Source organism: Euleptes europaea, chromosome 20 (genome assembly GCF_029931775.1).
Source record: "Euleptes europaea isolate rEulEur1 chromosome 20, rEulEur1.hap1, whole genome shotgun sequence".
NCBI lineage: Eukaryota > Metazoa > Chordata > Lepidosauria > Squamata > Sphaerodactylidae > Euleptes > Euleptes europaea.
In genome coordinates, this window is record NC_079331.1 from 22,350,240 (window position 1) to 22,368,843 (window position 18,604).

Genomic DNA, 18,604 nt, shown 5'->3' on the forward strand with positions numbered 1-18,604 from the left:
GGAAAGAACATCTGGGATTGACAGATTGCACAACGGCAACGGGTTACGGAGAGAGTCGGATGACGGTAAAGAAAGATGCCAGTTTCAGTTCCAAAGTACCAGTTGCAGAGCTTGGCAGGTCGAGCAGGACTCTGCTCCCTGAAATGCTTTCCCCTGGGGACCAGGCGACCCCCTGGGAGCACTGCTGGATGGGAAGTGGGAGGGGGTATTTGGAAACAGCCCCCTGCCTCTTATGGAAGAGTTCTTTTGCTGATGGAAAATGAGGCTTGGATCCAAGCACATTTAAGAAGCGGCTGCACGCCTTCTGTGCTCCTGCAAAGCCATGTTTAATTTTTAGTCTGAATAATCTCAAATCAACCAGCCCCAAGTCACTCTATTGCTAGGAATCTCCTCAAATAAGTAGAAGGCAATGTTGCTGATTCTGCTAAACTGCTAAACATTTCACTGTTATAAGTCATTTCCTATATATATATATAGAGAGAGAGAGAGCTGATTTTTTTTTAAAATCCTGAACTAAATTCCTTATTTAAAATGTTCAAATAAACCTAGTCGTTTATGTGTGAAAAGTCTAAATTATTTTCAGTGAAGAGGTGTAGGAAACCTCGCAGGTGATTTTTGCAAGATGAAGGAACGGTGGAAAAGGTGGGGATACCGGCTAGTGGTGGTTCCTGAGCAAAAGGAGCAGGAGGATGGCACTGATCAGAATACAGAGGGTGAAAACTGTCGGCACGACTATCTCAGTCACCATTTCCATGTGAGTGGCCAACGGCTCTGCAACGGGAGAGAGAGCAAGATGAGATCAACTCTGTGCCACATTGATAGCTGCATTTTTTAAAATGTTTCTGGCTGTGCTAGAAGCAAGTGGCAACAGCTACCCAAAGAATGTTAAAAATGTAGGGCTGTACAAACTTGGTTTTCATCTTTTTGGGGCGGGGTGGGGCACAAGGGGCTGCACTAAAATCTATAAGCGTGTGAGTGAAAACAGTTGGCGCTTACCATGAATTAGCCTGAGCATTTTAGCAGCAGTATTCCGCTGTTCTTCTGGTTTTTCAAGGGAGGGAAAAGAGAACTGTCAAAAGGACTCTTTGGAAAGCTATGCCATCTGCCGCTTGTGTAGGATGCCCAGCAGGTGCCCCCTAGGGGCCAACTGTACCCACCCTCTCCATCACTGCTTGCAGTAACCTCGGAGGCATGCAGTGTATCTCTAACGGGAGACTCGGCGCACTTCTGCCTGTGTCCCCTAAGCCTCCAGGAAGGGGGGATCATATGCCTACACCCACCCCTGCCACAGCCTGGCGTACGGGCCAGAGGGCAGTGTGTCAGCCGCTGAAGCTCAGAGGATGACCCTGAGCCACCTCGCAGGCTTGTTGTGAAGACAAAATGCAAGGGGAGGAAGTACCCTGTGTGTTTCTTGGAGCAAGACAGGGAGGATCCAGGGATGCTGAAACAACTCTTGGAGGCCTCTGCAGAGACAGGAAATGGGTGAGGGGTCTCCCATCTGGCAAAACTACATTGTAAAGCCAACGCTAGTCTTTGCACTAGAGGGAGATCCTGCCATCAAACTTGCTTCATTGAGCTCGGTTTACACCAGAACTTCATATTTGGACCCGCACTGTAGCAGTCTGTTACAAGTATTCTGATCCTACGTTTCGGCTTCAGCTGAGCTTCTGTGATGAAGAAGAACTATAGTGTCTGGGGCGGTGTCAAAACTATGCATGCAAACAAGGACGAGAAGATGTGCAGTTACCTGTCACAAGAAGCCGGCTGCTAGAAGAACAGATATCCGTGGCCTGGTGGTGCCAGCTTGCCACCTAACAAGTAGAACTGCTGTTAGCCCTACATTGACAGACAGAGCTGGCAAATGTCCCCTACTCCACCCACCCTTAGACTCCATGAATGTGTCACAGACAGGTGTAGGCAAAACATGTTGTTACATAGGTTGCCTCTAGGCCAAGAAGCAGCCTTCAGAACCCAGGGTGGCTGAGGAGTGAAAAGAATAGTTGGTTTTTATACCCTGATTTTCTCTACCTTTGGAGTCTCAAAGTGGTTTACAATTCCCTTCCTCTCCCCACAACAGACACGTTGTGAGGTAGGTGGGGCTGAGAGAGTTAGGAAAGAACTGTGACTGGCCCAAGGTCACCCAGCAGGCTTCATGTGGAGGAGTGGGGGAACAAACCCGGTTCACCAAATTAGAGTCCGTTGCTCATGTGGAGGACTGGAGAATCAGACATGGTTCTCCGGATTAGAGTCTGCCACTCGTCGAGGAGTGGGGAAACAAACCCGGTTCTACGGATTAGAGACCACTGCTCTCAACTGCTTGTGTGTGTGTATAAAGTGCATTCAAATTGCAGCCGACATGGCAACCCCGTAGGGTTTTCAAGGCAAGAGACTTACAGAGGTGGTTTGCCATTGCCTTCCTCTGCATAGCGACCCTGGTATTCCTTGGTGGTCTCCCATCCAAGTACTGACCAGGGCCAACCCTGGTTAGATTCTGAGATCTGATGAAATCAGGCTAGCCTGGGCCATCCAGATCAGGGCGAACTTATCTACCCTAGTAGAATGTTCCATGGGGTGGTTTTTAGTGTCTTCACAAATGTAAGTGTGCAATCAGTGCGCTTCTTTTGTCCTGCCTTTTAGATGTGCCCAGGGGAGATGTTTTAACCATGCACTTTGGCTATCAAAGTCCTTGCTAGTGGGGAAACTGGCATGGAGAGAGGACTTGGGGGATGGGTAGATGGTTGGTCCCAGTAAGGGGCCAGTGAGAACCCAATTCCACTGCAGTAGCCAGAGAACCAACATGGTGTAGTGGTTAGGAGCGGTGGACTCTAAGCGGGTTTGATTCCCCACTCCTCCATACGAAGCCTGCTGGGCTAGTCACAGTTCTCTCACAACTCTCAGCCCCACCCACCTTACAAGGTATCTGTTGTGGGGAGGGGAAGGAGATTGTAAGCCAGGTAGAGGAAGTCGGCATATAAAAACCAACCTTCCTGACCACTCTGGAGTACTGATTCTGTGCTCAAGAGGCAGTGCTACAGAACTGGGTTATTTTGAAATTTTACCCCAGTACAAACTAATTTGAGAGCCAGAGTGGTGGGTTGGATGATCTGGAGAACCGGGTTTGATTCCTCACACCTCCACATGAGCGGTGGAGGCTAATCTGGTGAACCAGGTTGGTTTTCCCACTCCTACACATGAAGCCAGCTGGGTGACCTTGGGCTAGTCACACTCTCAGCCCCACCTACCTCCTGGGGTGTCTGTTGTGGGTAGGGGGAGGGAAAGGTGATTGTAAGCTGGTTTGATTCTTCCTTAAGTGGTAGAGAAAGTTGGCATATAAAAACCAACTCTTCTTCTAATTAAGTATCCTAGTTCATGCAGAAAAACCGTGTGTTTGTGCGTGTGGGGGTCCCTCACAGCTAACTGTAATTCAACCAAATCACACTCTATAGCCCTCAATATTATCACATCTATCTGCAGCTTTAATGGAAACTCGGTTGCTGAGTTTGAAAGTAACTGGACCCTTGCCCAATACTAGTAAGTGGGTCAAGGTGGACGGATGCCTCAGCCCCGACTCACTTTGTTCTTGGTCTAAAACTCCACAAAGCATTTTTCCATAAAGCAAAAATTAGTAGCAAGCAGCTTTACCTCCTTTGCGTTAGGAAATCCATTTGCTTTGATGATTTTCTTATAATAGTGAACAGATGCTTTTGGATATCGGGGTTTGTTTGGATTTTGAAAATCAACATAGTATAGTCCAAATCTCTCAGAGTAACCTCGATTCCATTCAAACTTATCCAGCAGAGACCACGCCGTATAGCCCTGGATGCTAACTCCGTCCTTTATAGCTGGAGGAAAAAATTTTTTCATTAACTGGGATAATGATAACAGTACCCCAGGCTGATGTATATGGTTAGTTAAGTTAAATTTCACCTTTTAACATCTCATTAATGTACCCCTTAAAATAGTCTATCCTCCAGTCATCGCATAGCTGAGCGCATGGCTGCTTTTCTGAAATGCCATTCTCTGTCACATAAATTGGTGGGTTACCGTATTGTACCTATAGACAAACAGAGAACATTATGGTTGGTATAAGAACATAAGAAAAGCCCTGCTGGATCAGACCAAGGCCCATCAAGTCCAGCAGTCTGTTCACACAGTGGCCAACCAGGTGCCTCTAGGAAGCCCACTAACAAGACGACTGCAGCAGCATTTATCCTGCCTGTGTTCCACAGCACCTAATATAATAGGCATGCTCCTCTGATCCTGGAGAGAATAGGTATGATTATGACTACTATCCGTTTTTACTAGCAGCCATGAATACTCCTCTCTTCCATGAACATGTCCGCTCCCCTCAGCCTTACAAGTTGGCAGCCATCACCACATCCTGGGGCAGGGAGTTCCACAATTTAACTATGTGTTGTGTGAAGAAATATTTCCTTTTATCAGTTTTGAATCTCTCACCCTCCAACTTCAGCAGATGACCCCGCGTTGTAGTATTATGAGGGAGAAAAGCTTCTCCCTGTCCCCTCTCAAACCATGCATATCTCACGAAGGGATATACCCCGAAAATTTTGTTGGTGTGCATAATGTGCTACTGGACTCTAACTGTTCTACTGCAGGCCGACATGGCTCTACCCTCTGAAACTACCTTCATTGTTGGTCGCATACTGAAGAAGATGGAAATTTTGGTTCGAATAATCTGTTCTGATGCTGTGTTGCAACGGGTGTGGGGTCATTTTACCGCATCGAAAACTGAGCCGTGATCGAACACATCTCTTAAAGACAGTTATGCTGCTTCAAGGTAATTCAAGTACGTGTAGATACAGAATGTAGTGCTAACATGAGATGAAATTACTGAATGTGAGCAGACCATAAACTAGAAACTTATTGGCATCCAAACCTCTTATCAAATATCAGTGAGATGATAATTCATAACTGCCTTCCTTAGGATGGGATTCCAAACTGCAATCGCAGATGTAAAGCCATCTTGTCTTCTGGGAGCCAGTGTGGTGTAGTGGTTAGGAGTGGTGGACTCTAATCTGGAGAACCAGATTGGTTTCCCCACTCCTACACATGAAGCCAGCTGGGTGACCTTGGGCTAGTCACAGCTGTCTCTGAACTCTCTCAGCCCCACCAACCTCGCAAGGTGTGTGTTGTGGGGGAGAGGAAGGTGATTGTACGCCAGTTTGATTCTCCTTAAAAGGTAGAGAAAGGCGGCATATAAAAACCAACTCCTTAGCATGAAGTTCCAGGGCCAGCCATCATTTCCGTGGTCTGTGGTGTAAAGTGCAGTCAAGTCACAGCTGACTTATGGTGACCCCTTAAGGGATTTTCAAGGCAAGAGACTAAGAGAGGTGGTTTGCCATTGCTAGAAAATTCTTTGGCATCCAAACCTCTTATCACATATCGGTGCGATGATCATTCATAACTGCCTTAGGATGGGATTCCAAACTGCAATTGCGGATGTAAAGCCACCTTGTCTTCTGGGAGCCACTTAACACAAAGGTACAGGCCAGCCATCCTTTGATGGCTGTCCATCCATCCTTTGAGTGGTCTGTCGTGTAAAGTGCCATCAAGTCACAGCCGATTTATGGCGACCCCGTAGGGGTTTCAAGGCAAAAGACATTTGGATGTGGTTTGCCTTTGCCTGCCTCTGCATGGACTGAGTTCTGGGAGAATTGTGACTGGCCCAAGGTCACCCAGCAGGCTTCATGCGGAGGAGTGGGGAATCGAACCCGGTTCTCCAGATTAGAGTCCACCGCTCTTAACCACTGGATCTCATCCTTAGAGTAAGTAGCAATAAATCCTGACTCATCAGCGTATGTACATTGGCTGATTTCATTATAGTGGCTGACTAGCAAGAAAATGTGGAATTTACTGCATTGAAAACTATTTAAAGCAGGGGTGTCAAACATAAGGCCCGTGGGCTGGATTCAGCCCCTTGAGAGCCCCCACCCCCACAACTCTCTTATCTGGGCTGGTGAGGCATGGCTCAGCCCGACCAAGGGATATTAATGTCATATACAGCGCTCGCACCAATTAGAGTTCCACACCTCTGATTTCAAGCAACAGATGGTATGGAATGGCGCTCAATCACATGCGGGTCAACTTTGGGTGTTGTAGCCGTTGCATTTAGACAATTTGTATGTCACCTTTGCAGATCTGCTCAAGGCGGCTCATACCAGTAAAACAAGACCCAAGCAGACAGTAAAAGTAAATCATACTAATAAAAACATCATTACAACAATCCACGCCATTAAAAAAATACTAGTAAAACCAAGCCCAAAATATGGCACAGTCTAGAATAGTAGGTAAAACAGCTGTCAGGCTAAGAGCAGGCCCTAAAACAGCCAGAAAATATGGAGCCCATCAATGAAAGCCTGGGAAAAGAGAAATGTTTTCAGCCGGCACCTTAAGGACAGTAATGTAGGCACCAGACAAGCCTCAACAGGGAGGGCGTTCCAAAGGTGAGGCGCCACCACTAGAAGAGCCCTGTCATTGATGGCTGCGTGCCCTGTATCTGCAAGTGGGGCACAGACACATGCGAGTTTGTTGAGAAGAGACTCTCAACTGATGTCCTGAAAACAGTATGAGAGGAGGTGGCCCTTCAAGTTGTTGAGTCAGGAACACATGTCTACGTCAACCTTCGACATCCTGTGATGTCAGAAGGTACTTCCAATTTAAGACAAACGTTTGCCCTGAAAAGAGCAAAACCCTTAGAATTATAGAATCATAGAGTTGGAAGGGACCACAAGGGTCATCTAGTCCAACCCCCTGCACAATGCAGGAAATTCACAACTACCTCCCCACCCCATACCCCCAGTGACCCATACTCCATGCCCAGAAGATGGCCAAGATGCCCTCCCTCTCATGATCTGCCTAAGATCACAGAATCAGCATTGCTGACAGGCGGCCATCTAGCCTCTGCTTAAAAACCTCCAGGGAAGGAGCGCTTACCACCTCCCGAGGAAGCCTGTTCCACTGAGATACCCCTCTGTTAGAAAATTCTTCCTAATGTCTTGACAGAAACTCTTTTGATTTAATTCCAACCCGTTGGTTCTGATCCAACCTTCTGGGGCAACAGAAAACAACTCGGCACCCTTCTCTCTATGACAGCCCTTCAAGTACTTGAAGATGGTTATCATATCACTTCTCAGTCTTCTCTTCATGCTAAACATACTCCGCTCCTTCAACATTTCCTCATAGGTCTTGGTCTCCAGACCCCTCACCATCTTTGTTGCCCTCCTCTGGACATGTTCCAGCTTGTCTACATCCTTCTTAAATTGTGGTGCCCAAAACTGAACACTACCTTCAACTAAAGAAGCCCAAATTACCTTGATGAAATTGAGCAACCTCCGGAAGCCCCAGGGCACAGAATGCAGCCACTTGGACCCTGAGTCAGGCCATCGGGGGTCCACCAATTCCAGCAAGTCGCGATCGGTGAAATAACTCAGCCCCGGAGGGGGGTGGCTCTTCTGGGAAACATAGTAGGTGGTGAAATGACTGACTCCCAAGAAGTCCGCCGTGCCTTTAATGTAGTTTTTCTCTTGGGCTGAAAATGCTGGGAGTCTTGACGGTATTCCTTGTTCGGCGCTTTTTCTTCCTATGCATGAATAATGTAGAAAGAAAAAGCATTCAATGCTTGTAAGAGAACTCTGAAATGACCTTGCATTGGAAAAAAGTTTCCGTCTAAACCAGGGGTGTCAAACATAAGGCCTGTGGGCTGGATCTGGCCCCTTGAGAGCTCTTATCCGGCCCGTGAGCCAGCCAGGGAACCACCCCCCCACCCACTCTCAGTCTGGGCTGGCAAGGAAGGGCTCGGCCCCCACCAAGTGACATTTATGTCATATCCGGCCCTCGTAACAAATGAGTTTGATGCCCCTGGTCTAAACATTAGGAAGAATTTTCTAACGGTTAGAGCGGTTCCTCAGTGGAACAGGCTTCCTCGGGAGGTGGTGAGCTCTCCTTCCCTGGAGGTTTTTAAGCAGAGGCCAAATGGCCATCTGTCAGCAATGCTGATTTTATGACCTTAGGCAGATGATGAGAGGGAGGGCACCTTGGCCATCTTCTGGGCATGGAGTAGGGGTCACTGAGGATGTGGGAAGGGGAGGTAGTTGTGAATTCCCTGCATTGTGCAGGGGGTTGGACTAGATGACCTTGACCCTGGTGGTCCCTTCCTACTCTTATGATTCTATGACAGCCCAAATGACAGCATCTGTGCAACAGCCAGCATCTTCAGTAGCCATCTGGCCTTCCTGTTGAGTCGTTAATGCCTCACCAGGCAGTCCTTCCGGACTTCAAAGTGCAAAGGGTTAACTCAGGGGTCTCAAAACTGCGGCTCCAGAGCCGCATTCGGCTCTTTGGCCCGTTGAGTGTGGCTCTCCGAACTTGGTTCAGAGCCCCTACTCTTGCGCCCGCTCGCTCCGGCAGCTGGACCGCGGAGCCGGCGCGCCTGAGAGAGAGAGAGCGGGCGAGCGGGTACGCTGTCTCTCCCCCCCCCCCCGCCGTGGAGAATGGCCAGGTTCCCCTTTCCCTTGCCCTCAATGGTTGGGACGCTAAAGCCTCCCCTCCCCTCTAGCTGCGTGATTGCTGGGCGGGCAGCTCAGCGGTTCCTGCCTCCCCCCGCCTATCAGCTGTTGGGCAAGGCGGGCTTCCTTTGGTAGACCTGGCCTCCGGCTGAGTCCCATTGGGAGGCCATGTCTACCCACTGGCTTTCTTGGCGGTAGACCTGGACTCCGAGGAGGGGAAAAAGTCCCCCTTCAGAGGCCAGGTCTACCAATTGGCTTCTAAGGGCCTCCGGAGGCCAGGTCTACTGCCAAGAAAGCCAATGGGTAGACCTGGCCTCCCAATGGGACTCAGCCGGAGGCCAGGTCTACCAATAGGCTTTTATGGCGGTAGACCAGGTCTCCAGACGAGGACTCCGGACGTGGAGGGGGAAATGGCAGGGACTTACAATTAAATTTTTATCAATAAATAAGATCACTATTAAGTATGATATCAAGTTTTATTCAGTGTACCTATAGTTTAATTAAGACTTAAAACTTTAATTAAAGTTTATTAAGTTAATAAACAGTGTACCTACCTATATAGTTTAAGTTTAAGAAATTTGGCTCTCAAAAGAAATCTCAATTGCTGTACTGTTGATATTTGGCTCTTGTGACTAATGAGTTTGCCGACCCCTGGGTTAACTGAATAGCACTTAAATACACTCTTGAGCTGCCAGTGGTTGGAGCTACTAACTATAGCAGGCTGCCACGAGAGGTATTGCGGTTAAAGTACTGCAGCACTTTTAGTACAGGAATCCCTAATGGGATGATGAGTTAAGACAGGGGTCCCCAACCTTTTTCATCCTGTAGGCAATCTTGGACCTCTGACACAGCGTGGTGGGCACGGCCACAAAATGGCTGCAGCAGGAAGCAGAACCAACCACAAAATGGCTGCCACAGCTTGGGTTGCCAAGTGCCCTGTGGTGGTGGGCAAACCCCCACCAATCCACCCCGCTGCTCTCCAACCAGCTGAAGGTTGGCGGGCAAACGTGCACGGCGCACCTGCACACCGTGGAACATCACTTCTGGTTTACATCCAGAAGTGCCTCATTGTGAGGGGCCTTTTACCACTCAAAGTGATTGAGTGGTAAAAGGCCCCTCGCAATGTGGCGCTTCCAGGTGTAAACTTGGAAGTGATGTGCCCGCGTCGGCATGGCCGTGCGCGCGCAATCCCCTCAGCTCTGCCCCAAAAGCCTCCCGCCGGAGGAGAGGGGGGGAGGCCTGGCAACCCTAGCCACAGCTTACCTTCAGTCACACAGCAAAGATCATTGTACTGTGATGACAGCTACTGATAAAGCAACATTTTAAAGAAATCTCTGATGGCCAGTCAGAAGCCTTGCTGGACAAAAGCCCGACCTGGCCCAGCCCATTTTCTAAAAACACTTGGCAGGCGCCATGGCACCCAGGGGCACCACACTGGAGACAGAACACAGAATCATAGAGTTGGAAGGGACCACCAGGGTCATCTAGTCCACCCCCCTGCACAATGCAGGAAATTCACAATTACCTCCCCCACCCCACACTCCTAGTGACCCCTACTCCATGCCCAGAAGATGGCAACGAAAACCTCTCTAGGATCCTTGGCCAATCTGGCCTGGAGGAAAATTGCTTCCTGGACCCCTGAGTTAGGATTTCAGAGCAGTGGTACTCGGTGGTTATCCTGCTGCCAGTGGAATCTCTCATGGGAGAGCTAAATCAGAGCTAAAATATACCCCAACAGACTCGTTTGCCAAGATCATAGCCTTTTTTTTAAGTGATGATTTTAAAAGGCACTATAAACTATACCTTGCCACATGACTTACCAACATAATCCTTCATGACTCCAGGATAGTCTCCATGGAACAGCGGATTTGCAAACCATCCCAGGGAAAACTGCATGTATCTCTCAGCTACTTCAACATCCATCCTGTCGCCAAGATCAATAGGTTCCCCCCAGGCGCTGCTTAAAGAGATCCCCACCAGGCCTTAAAACAAAGGGGACCCAGCACTTCAGTTAGAAGAAGAAGAGTTGGGTTTTGCACCCCGCTTTTCTTGACAGTTAAGGAGTCTCAAACTGGCTTACAATCCCCTTCCCTTCCCCTCCCCACAACAGGCACCTTGTGAGGTCGGTGGGGATGGGACAGTTCAGAGAGAACTGTGACTAGCCCAAGGTCACTCAGCAGGCTTCATGTGGTGGAGTGGGGAAACAAACCTGGTTCTCCAGGTTAGAGTCTGCCGCTCTTAACCACCGCGCCATGCTGGCCCTCACATGGCTAGCACCTTGTTCTAAACGGCTGTTTTCTTTGCGGCAGCACTGCTGCCAGTGCTTACCTTTCTGTCCACGGCGCCATTTCTTGTGATAAGAATGCCACACCTCCGCGTGAGCCTGTGGGGAGAAGTGGCCCAGCTGGAGTTTGAGACAAACAACGGGCTCAAAGCAGCAGCAGGGGTGCCTTTGTCGGTGCAGATGGGGAGCTCCATGATCGTGAGCGTTTCCCTAATAGTTCGCAAAGATGCATCATTATGACGTGAGGAAGGCAGTTATAGGAAAGGGACTGTTCCCTTTCTGGATGGTGGACACCAGGTTGTCCAGTCCTGGGAGGGGGGCGGCAGGGACCAGGAGTTGCCCATATTGGAACGGTGCTCTGGAGAAAGGAGAGCATGGACCTAGTGCCGCTTGGGACACCTCTATAAACAAGAACCATTCAGCATGGCTAAACAATGTGCTTTCAGCATTGCAGGCCCACAAAGGGCCTCAAGAGTATTGTGTTCAGTTTTGGGCACCACAATTTAAGAAGGATGTAGACAAGCTGGAACGTGTCCAGAGGAGGGCAACAAAGATGGTGAGGGGTCTGGAGACCAAGTCCTATGAGGAAACGTTGAAGGAGCTGGGTATGTTTAGCCTGAAGAGGAGAAGACTGAGAGGGGATATGATAACCATGTTCAAGTACTTGAGGGGCTGTCATGTAGAGGATGGTGCCGAGTTGTTTTCTGTTGCTCAAGAAGGTCGGACCAGAACCAACAGGTTGAAATTAAATCAACATAGTTTCCGTCTAGACATTAGGAAGAATTTTCTAACAGTTAGAGCGGTTCCTCAGTGGAACAGGCTTCCTCAAGAGGTGGTGAGCTCTCCTTCCCTGGAGTTTTTTAAGCAGAGGCTAGATGGCCATCTGTCAGCAATGCTGATTCTATGAGCTTAGGCAGATCATGAGAGGGAGGGCATCTTGGCCATGGAGTAGGAGTCACTGGGGATGTTTAGGGGGAGGTAGTTGTGAATTTCCTGCATTGTGCTGGGGGTTAGACTAGATGACCGTGGTGGTTCCTTCCAACTCTATGATTCTGTGATTCTAACATCATTCGCCCAGCTGACATTATTCCTCCTTACACATGTGACTGGACTAGTGTGGGGTTGAGCCATGGGTCACTTGTAGTCACATAAATCCAACCTAAGATCCTCCTTCGATGGCTGTTCAGAAGGGTTTGTTTTTTTTACCTTGATTATGTGATGCGCTGCTTTATAAGCTCCACCTGAGCCCAGCTTCAGGCCTGGTGCATGTTGTCCTGTTTCATACCCTTCTTCTGCAATTGCCTGGAAAACGTTAGGTGTATGTTTTGGTTAATTGTGCATGGTTGGAAGAAAGGGCATCACATATCCAGCCATCAAATCAAAGTGTGCAAGGGCCTTGCTGCATTGTACATTTACCCAAACATTCGGCACAAAATACGCAGTCCAAGACCATGCATTTTTACTCAGAAGTAAGTTCCCATTTTTTCAATGGATCTTACCTACAGTTGAGTGTTTAGAGCAGGGGTGGGGAACCTTTTTTCTGCCAAGGGCCATTTGGATATTTATAACATCATTCGGGGGCCATACAAAATTATCAACTTAAAAATTAGCCTGCTATATTTGGTCAAACATTTAGCCAAGAGGCACGACTGGAGACAGCTCCAAGTGTCTGCCACATAGAGCGACTCGCTTTTGAGCTCTGGTGTCCCCAGCTGGGCCCAAGAGATTCAGGCAGGGCAGCATCCTTCTGAGCTAGAGATCTACCAGGACCCATGAAGGGCCAGACCAAATGATTTCGAGGGCCTTATACGGCCCCCGGGTCTGACGTTCCCCACCCCTGGTTTAGAGACTGCAGCCTTAAAAATATATGGCTTTTAGCCAGTCCAGACAGCTGTTTTAGATGTACATCAGGGGTGTCGAAATCATTTATTATGAGGGCAAGATATGACATAAATGTCACTTGGTTGGGCCAGGCCATGTGCACCATAAAATTTAATGCCAGGTACCAGAGATACAAATTTTATAGAAGACAGGCAAAGCCAATTAATTATATTATTTTTCTTAAAATACAAACATGCTTAACACAATAACACTCTTACAGTATTTTCTTTTATTTAACAGTATTTTGATCATTGACACCTTGGGACTGGGGGTGGTGGTGGCTGGCTTGTGGGCTGGATAAGAGCTCTCAAGGGGCCGGATCCAGCCTGTGGGCCGTATGTTTGACACCCCTGTTCTAGACAATCCCCTGCAATATTAGACTTTTCAGATTTGAACAGCAACCCTCATACAAGTGCCATGGAACTGAAACTGTCCTCTGTATCACAACTGAATGGCCATTGTGTGCCATGTTGGGGGGGCGGGTGTTGCCATTTGAGAAGTACAATTGCAGCAACAACCCCCAACCACATGGACCTATTTGCATGGCTCTTCAGTTGCTCTAAATTCTTGCATTTGGAGGCTGAATCCATTGGAAGTAGTGACTTACCCAAGGGTTGTTAAAAGTAATCCAGTGTTTCACTCGATCCCCAAAGTTCTCAAAACATAAATCTGCATAATCCTTAAAATAGCGTGTCATGCTTATGTTCTGCCATCCGCCATATTTTTCTTGAAGCACCTGTAAGCACAAACGCTTCAAAAAGTCACACATGTGACTCTGGGAAAATACCTGCAGTTTTCTTCTGGTTTACGAACAATGCCCCAACCCCTCTCCCTGGCAGTCAACAATGCAGAAATAGCTTTCTTCAAACCTGTGGCAGATCCCAGTAGTAGAGGGTTACAATGGGAATTATCTTGCTTTCCAATAAAGCGTTGATTGTATCATTGTAGAATCGTATACCTTCCTGGTTCACTTTTTCTGCTGTAAAAACAAAGACCAGAGAACAGCTAGAATTGAGTCCAGTAGCACCTTAGAGACCACGCAGATTTTCAGGGTATGAGCTTTCAAGAGTCCAAGCTCCCTTTGTAAGATATCAAGGGGCAAAGGGAGCTTGAACTCTAGAAAGCTCATGCCCTGAAAATCTTCTTGGTCTCAAAGGTGCTATTGGACTCAAATCTAGCTGTTCTATCTCAGACCAACACAGCTTTCTGATGAATGGAACTTGACTCTCGAAAGCTCATACCCCGAAATTCTTGTTGAACACATGAAGCTGCCTTCTACTGAATCAGACCCTTGGCCCATCAAAGTCAGTATTGCCTACTCAGACCGGCAGCAGCTCTTCAGGGTCTCAGGCAGGGGTCTTTCACATCACCTACTTGCCTGGTCCCTTTAACTGGAGATGCCGTGGATTGAACCTGGGACCTTCTGCGTGCCAAGCAGAGGCTCCAACACTGAGCCTCAGCTCCTCCCGTTGGACTCTAAGGTGCTACTGGACCCGAATCCAGCTCTTCTACTGCAAACAAACACAGCTATCTGACGGAGGGAGCTTTGACTCTTGAAAGCTCATACCCCGAAAATTGTGTTGGTCTCTAAGGGTGCTTCTGGACTCGAATCCAGCTGTGCAGACCAACACACCTAACCTCTGAAATTAAAGACCAGAGAGCATCTCAACTCCCCATTGGCATTTAGATAAAATTGCCTCCTCCCAAACAAATGGGTCAGCATCCAAAGAACTGCAGGCGCTCATTAACCAACTACCTGCCGTATCACGTACTGCTTTTGGAACCTCTTCCAATGTCAAGTATTTTTGGCAAGAAGCGGTGGGTGTGTCTGTATCATGTTTCAGAAACATGTTACCCTCCCCCCCCCCCAACGCTCCCTAGGGCTGGCAGAACGAGTTACACGGTTCTTTGGATCCTTGCCATGAAAAATGCAATTCTAAAAATATATGACAACAATATCCACACATTCCTCTCTCCCCCTCTCTCAGTGCATATCCAACTATGGAGCTCAATTATATCACTTGCTCCAGCCAATCTGATTTTGCATAGAAGACGGTCTAATCGCCATCTATTCAATTGTGAGAAAATGTCGGCAAGCGTCATGCTTACATTTAATGCCCGTGGGCAGAAGACGGGGCCAGGAGATAGAAAACAAATAGTGGCTGACCTTCAGTTCTTTCAGTAGCTGAATGTCATCCTAGAAGAAGAAAATCAAGGATGAAAATCATTAATTTCCTCACTCCTGTTAAGAAAACATTCTAAGACTCTTGCTACAAGTTAAGATTTGCCATGCCGAGCCAGCATCCCTAGGGTTGCCAACCTCCAGGTACTACAATAACGAATACACCTGTGCCGTATTTAACTACGTTAAAGAAAATGGCGGCACGAGGGCTCAAATACAAAACCACACTGGAAATTCAACAAAAGTCATATATTATGCTGAACAGCATTACCTCATGCATAAACCGTACAGAAAAGAAACAAATATAAACATGCTCAGCACAAAATAGAAGCAAAAACGCAAACGGGGCAGAATGCTCCCAATGTTGCCAGTTACAGTCAAAAACGAACGGGGTGTTCCCGTCATCAAAGTCCAAGTCTCAAAGTCCAAGTCTCAAGTTCTAAGAGTCCGTAGTAACAAACTTAAATCCAAAGGTACTAGCTGGAGATCTGCTATTACAACTGATCTCCAGTTGATAGAGATCAGTTCACCTGGAGAAAATGGCCGCTTTGGCAACTGGACTCTATGGCATTGAAGTCCCTCCCCTCCCCAAACCCCACCCACTTCAGGCTCCTCCCCAAAAACCTCTCGCCAGTGGCGAATGGGGACCTGGCCACCCTAAGCATCCCCTTAGCTTATCTTGATACTGGATTTTCCGCAATTCAGTATCTGTTTATTTCCACACACACCTCAAAACAAGAGCGCTCCTCTTACCTTAACCTTATAGTAGCTTTCACATGCCGAATCTGCTGTGTGGTTCATGTACACCTTTCCTGCCTGGTGCCCAAAAGTGTCCCAGATACTCGGGCCTTTCCCGGCTTTGTCCCACGCGCCTTCCGTTTGGCAGGCCGAACTGCCAACGCCCCAAAGGAACCCTGATGGTATTGACCAGAGAGGAGAGCGGAAAGCAGTCAGGAGACAAAAGACACCCCCCCCCAAAAAAAAATACTTTTGAGAAACTGCAAGATGCACCCCTAGGCTCTGTTTCAGGGTTACTTCTTTCCAGAAGTATTCCTGGGTGTTAGCCATGTTTAGCCTGAGGCAGCCAAAATAACAAACCGTCATCCTATGGCGATCAATTCCTCATTCCTCTATGTATCTGTTATTTTGGCTTTTCAGAGTAGTATCCGCTGAGATCTTTACACCAGCAGGAAAGTGCTTGTTTTCAGTGCCAGTGTGGTAGCCTAATCTACAAGGGGTGATCTTAGGTGGACTTGCTCATTTATCGGTTCTCTCATCTGATACTCTGGGGAAGGGGCAGAGAGAGAGAGAGAGAGAGAAGCAAGCAGTCTTTGTGGGGAAGATAAGGAGCAGTGTTTTGGAGTGGGGTCCATTGTAGAATGTGCCAGTGTTGCATAGTGGTTAGAGTGTCAGACTAGGATGCGGGCGATCCAGGTTCGAATCCCCACTCTACCACAGAAGATGGTTGGCTGACCTTGGACCAGTCCCACGCTCTCAGCCCAACCTAACTCACAAGAAGAAGGAGGGTTGGTTTTTATACCCCAATTTTCTCTACCTTTTAAAGGAGTCTCAAAGCGGCTCACAATCTCATAAGAACATAAGGAAGGCCATGCTGAATCAGACCATCAAGTCCAGCAGTCTGTTCAGACAGTGGCCAGCCAGGTGCCTCTAAGAAGCCCACTAACAAGACGAGTGCAGCAGCACCATCCTGCCTGTGCTCCACAGCACCTAATATAATAGGCCTGCTCCTCTGATCCTGGAGAGAATAGGTGTGCATCATGATTAGTATCCACTTTGACTAGTAGCCATGGATAGCCCGATCCTCCCACGAACATGTCCACTCCTCTTTTCAAGCCTTCCAAGTTGTCAGCCATCACCACAGTCTGGGGCAGGAAGTTCTACAATTTAACTATGTGTTGTGTGAAGAAATACTTCCTTTTGTCTGTTTTGAATCTCTCACCTTCCTGCTTCAGCAGATGTTCTGGTATTATGAGGGAGAAAAGCTTACCAACAGTGTGATATGGTGGCTAAGAAGGCCAGTGAAATTCTGGGCTGCATCAAAAAAAGTATTGTGTCTAGATCAAGGGAAGTAATACTACCACTGTATTCTGCATTGGTCAGACCTCACTTGGAATACTGTGTCCAGTTTTGGGCTCCACAATTAGGAAGGATGTTGACAAGTTGGAGCATGTCCAGAGGAGGGCGACCAGAATGGTCAAAGGTCTCGAATCCATGCCCTATGAGGAGAGACTTAGAGAGTTGGGTTTGTTTAGTTTGGAGAAGAGAAGGTTAAAGGGAGACATGATAGCCATCTTTAAATATTTGAAGGGATGCCATGTTAATGAGGGAACTAGCTTGTTCTCTGTTGCTTCAGAGACTAGGACTCGGAGTAATGGATTTAAACTAAGAGAAAAGTCATTCCACCTACACATTAGGAAGAACTTTCTGACGGTGAGGGTGGTTCGACGGTGGAATGCCCTGCCTGGGAGTGGGGGGTGGAGTCCTCATCTTTGGAGGTCTTTAAGCAGAGGTTGGATGGCCATCTGTTGGGAGCGCTTTGATTTTGGGATCCTGCATGGCAGGGGGTTGGACTGGATGGCCCTTGTGGTCTCTTCCAACCTTGTGTGATTTTGTGATCCCTGTCCACTCTCTCCATACCATGCATAATGTTTTAACCTCTATCATGTCTCCCCTTAACTGTCTTCTTTCCAAGCTAAACAGCCCTAAGCGTTTTAACCGCTCCTCATAGGGCAGTTGCTCTAGTCCCCTGATCCTTTTGGTTGCTCTTTTCTGTACCTTCCCTCCTTCCCTTCCCCTCTCCACAACAGACACCCTGTGAGGTAGGTGGGGCTGAGAGAGTTCAGAGAGAACTGTGACTAGCCCAAGGTTACCCGGCAGGCTTCTGGTGGAGGAGTGGGAAATCAAACCCAGTTCTCCAGAGTAGAGGCCACCATTAATGTGGAGGGGTGGGGAATTAAACCTGATTCTCCACAGAGTCCACCACTCTTAACCACTACACCACGCTGGCTCTCACAACAATGAAGTAAATAAATAAGTAAATAAATAAAGTAAATAAATAAATGAAGTAAATAGAGTGAATTAAATAGTGTAAATAAATAAATAAATGAAGTAAAAATAGTGTAAATAAAGTAAATAAATAAAGTAAATAAATGAAGTAAATAGAGTGAATTAAATAGTGTAAATAAAGTAAATAAATAAATGAAGTAAATAAATAAATAGAGGTAATAGAGTCAAGTACATAAATAAATAAATAAAGTAAACAAATAAATAGAATAAATAAATAAATAGTAAATGATGAAGTAAATAAATAAATGAAGCAAATTAATAAATAGAGTTATAAGGGTTGCAGAATTCAAGGGAAGGAGTTTAGGCACCCTCAGCTTAGATTTCAATTTACAGAGACCTGAGCTAAATGTGGGTCTGTGAAAGCTGCAGCCCTACAACCTGATGACCCCGCCATCTCCCTGAACCAGCTGTGGATGAAAGAACACCTTTAGGGAAAGTGCTGTAATAGAAGGAGCCGGGGCTCTGCCTGGTCCAGGAGTCCTCTGCCAGGACTGGTCCAAGGAGGCACCAAACTCTCAGGACGTCCGTCCACACCACCATCGCCGAATGCAGACACCTGCCCAGCCTCCACCTGATGGAACAAGACACTGCTGTTGAGGGTTCACCCGGGCAGCACCTGTCCAAACCAACTGACTTTCAGACCGC

General features: G+C 47.6%; 1 protein-coding gene across 1 annotated transcript; it reads right to left on the reverse strand.

Annotated features, from left to right (window-relative positions):
- Positions 1–655: 655 nt before the first annotated feature.
- LCTL (lactase like) lies at positions 656–15,779 on the reverse strand. Its single transcript, XM_056865866.1, has 13 exons — positions 15,626–15,779; positions 14,800–14,887; positions 13,560–13,669; positions 13,298–13,426; positions 12,016–12,111; positions 10,854–10,908; positions 10,342–10,507; positions 7,332–7,596; positions 3,928–4,054; positions 3,643–3,842; positions 1,748–1,811; positions 997–1,041; positions 656–771 (listed from the first exon to the last, which is right to left on the reverse strand). Exons 1-13 carry the CDS (start codon positions 15,671–15,673, stop codon positions 656–658), a joined length of 1,509 nt encoding a protein of 502 aa, XP_056721844.1. The 5' UTR covers positions 15,674–15,779.
- Between the last annotated feature and the right edge of the window lie 2,825 nt (positions 15,780–18,604).

What these genes read in the sequence shown, in the direction of transcription:
- LCTL (XM_056865866.1), bottom strand. Translation starts at nt 15,673, where the DNA reads ATGAACCACACAGCAGATTCGGCATGTGAAAGCTACTATAAGGTTAAG. An exon ending in GATTTCCTAACGCAAAGGAG is followed by an intron (nt 1,812 to 3,642) that starts GTAAAGCTGCTT and finishes TCTACTTGTTAG; the next exon opens with GTGGCAAGCTGGCACCACCA. An exon ending in AATGCTCAGGCTAATTCATG is followed by an intron (nt 772 to 996) that starts GTAAGCGCCAAC and finishes CTCCCGTTGCAG; the next exon opens with AGCCGTTGGCCACTCACATG.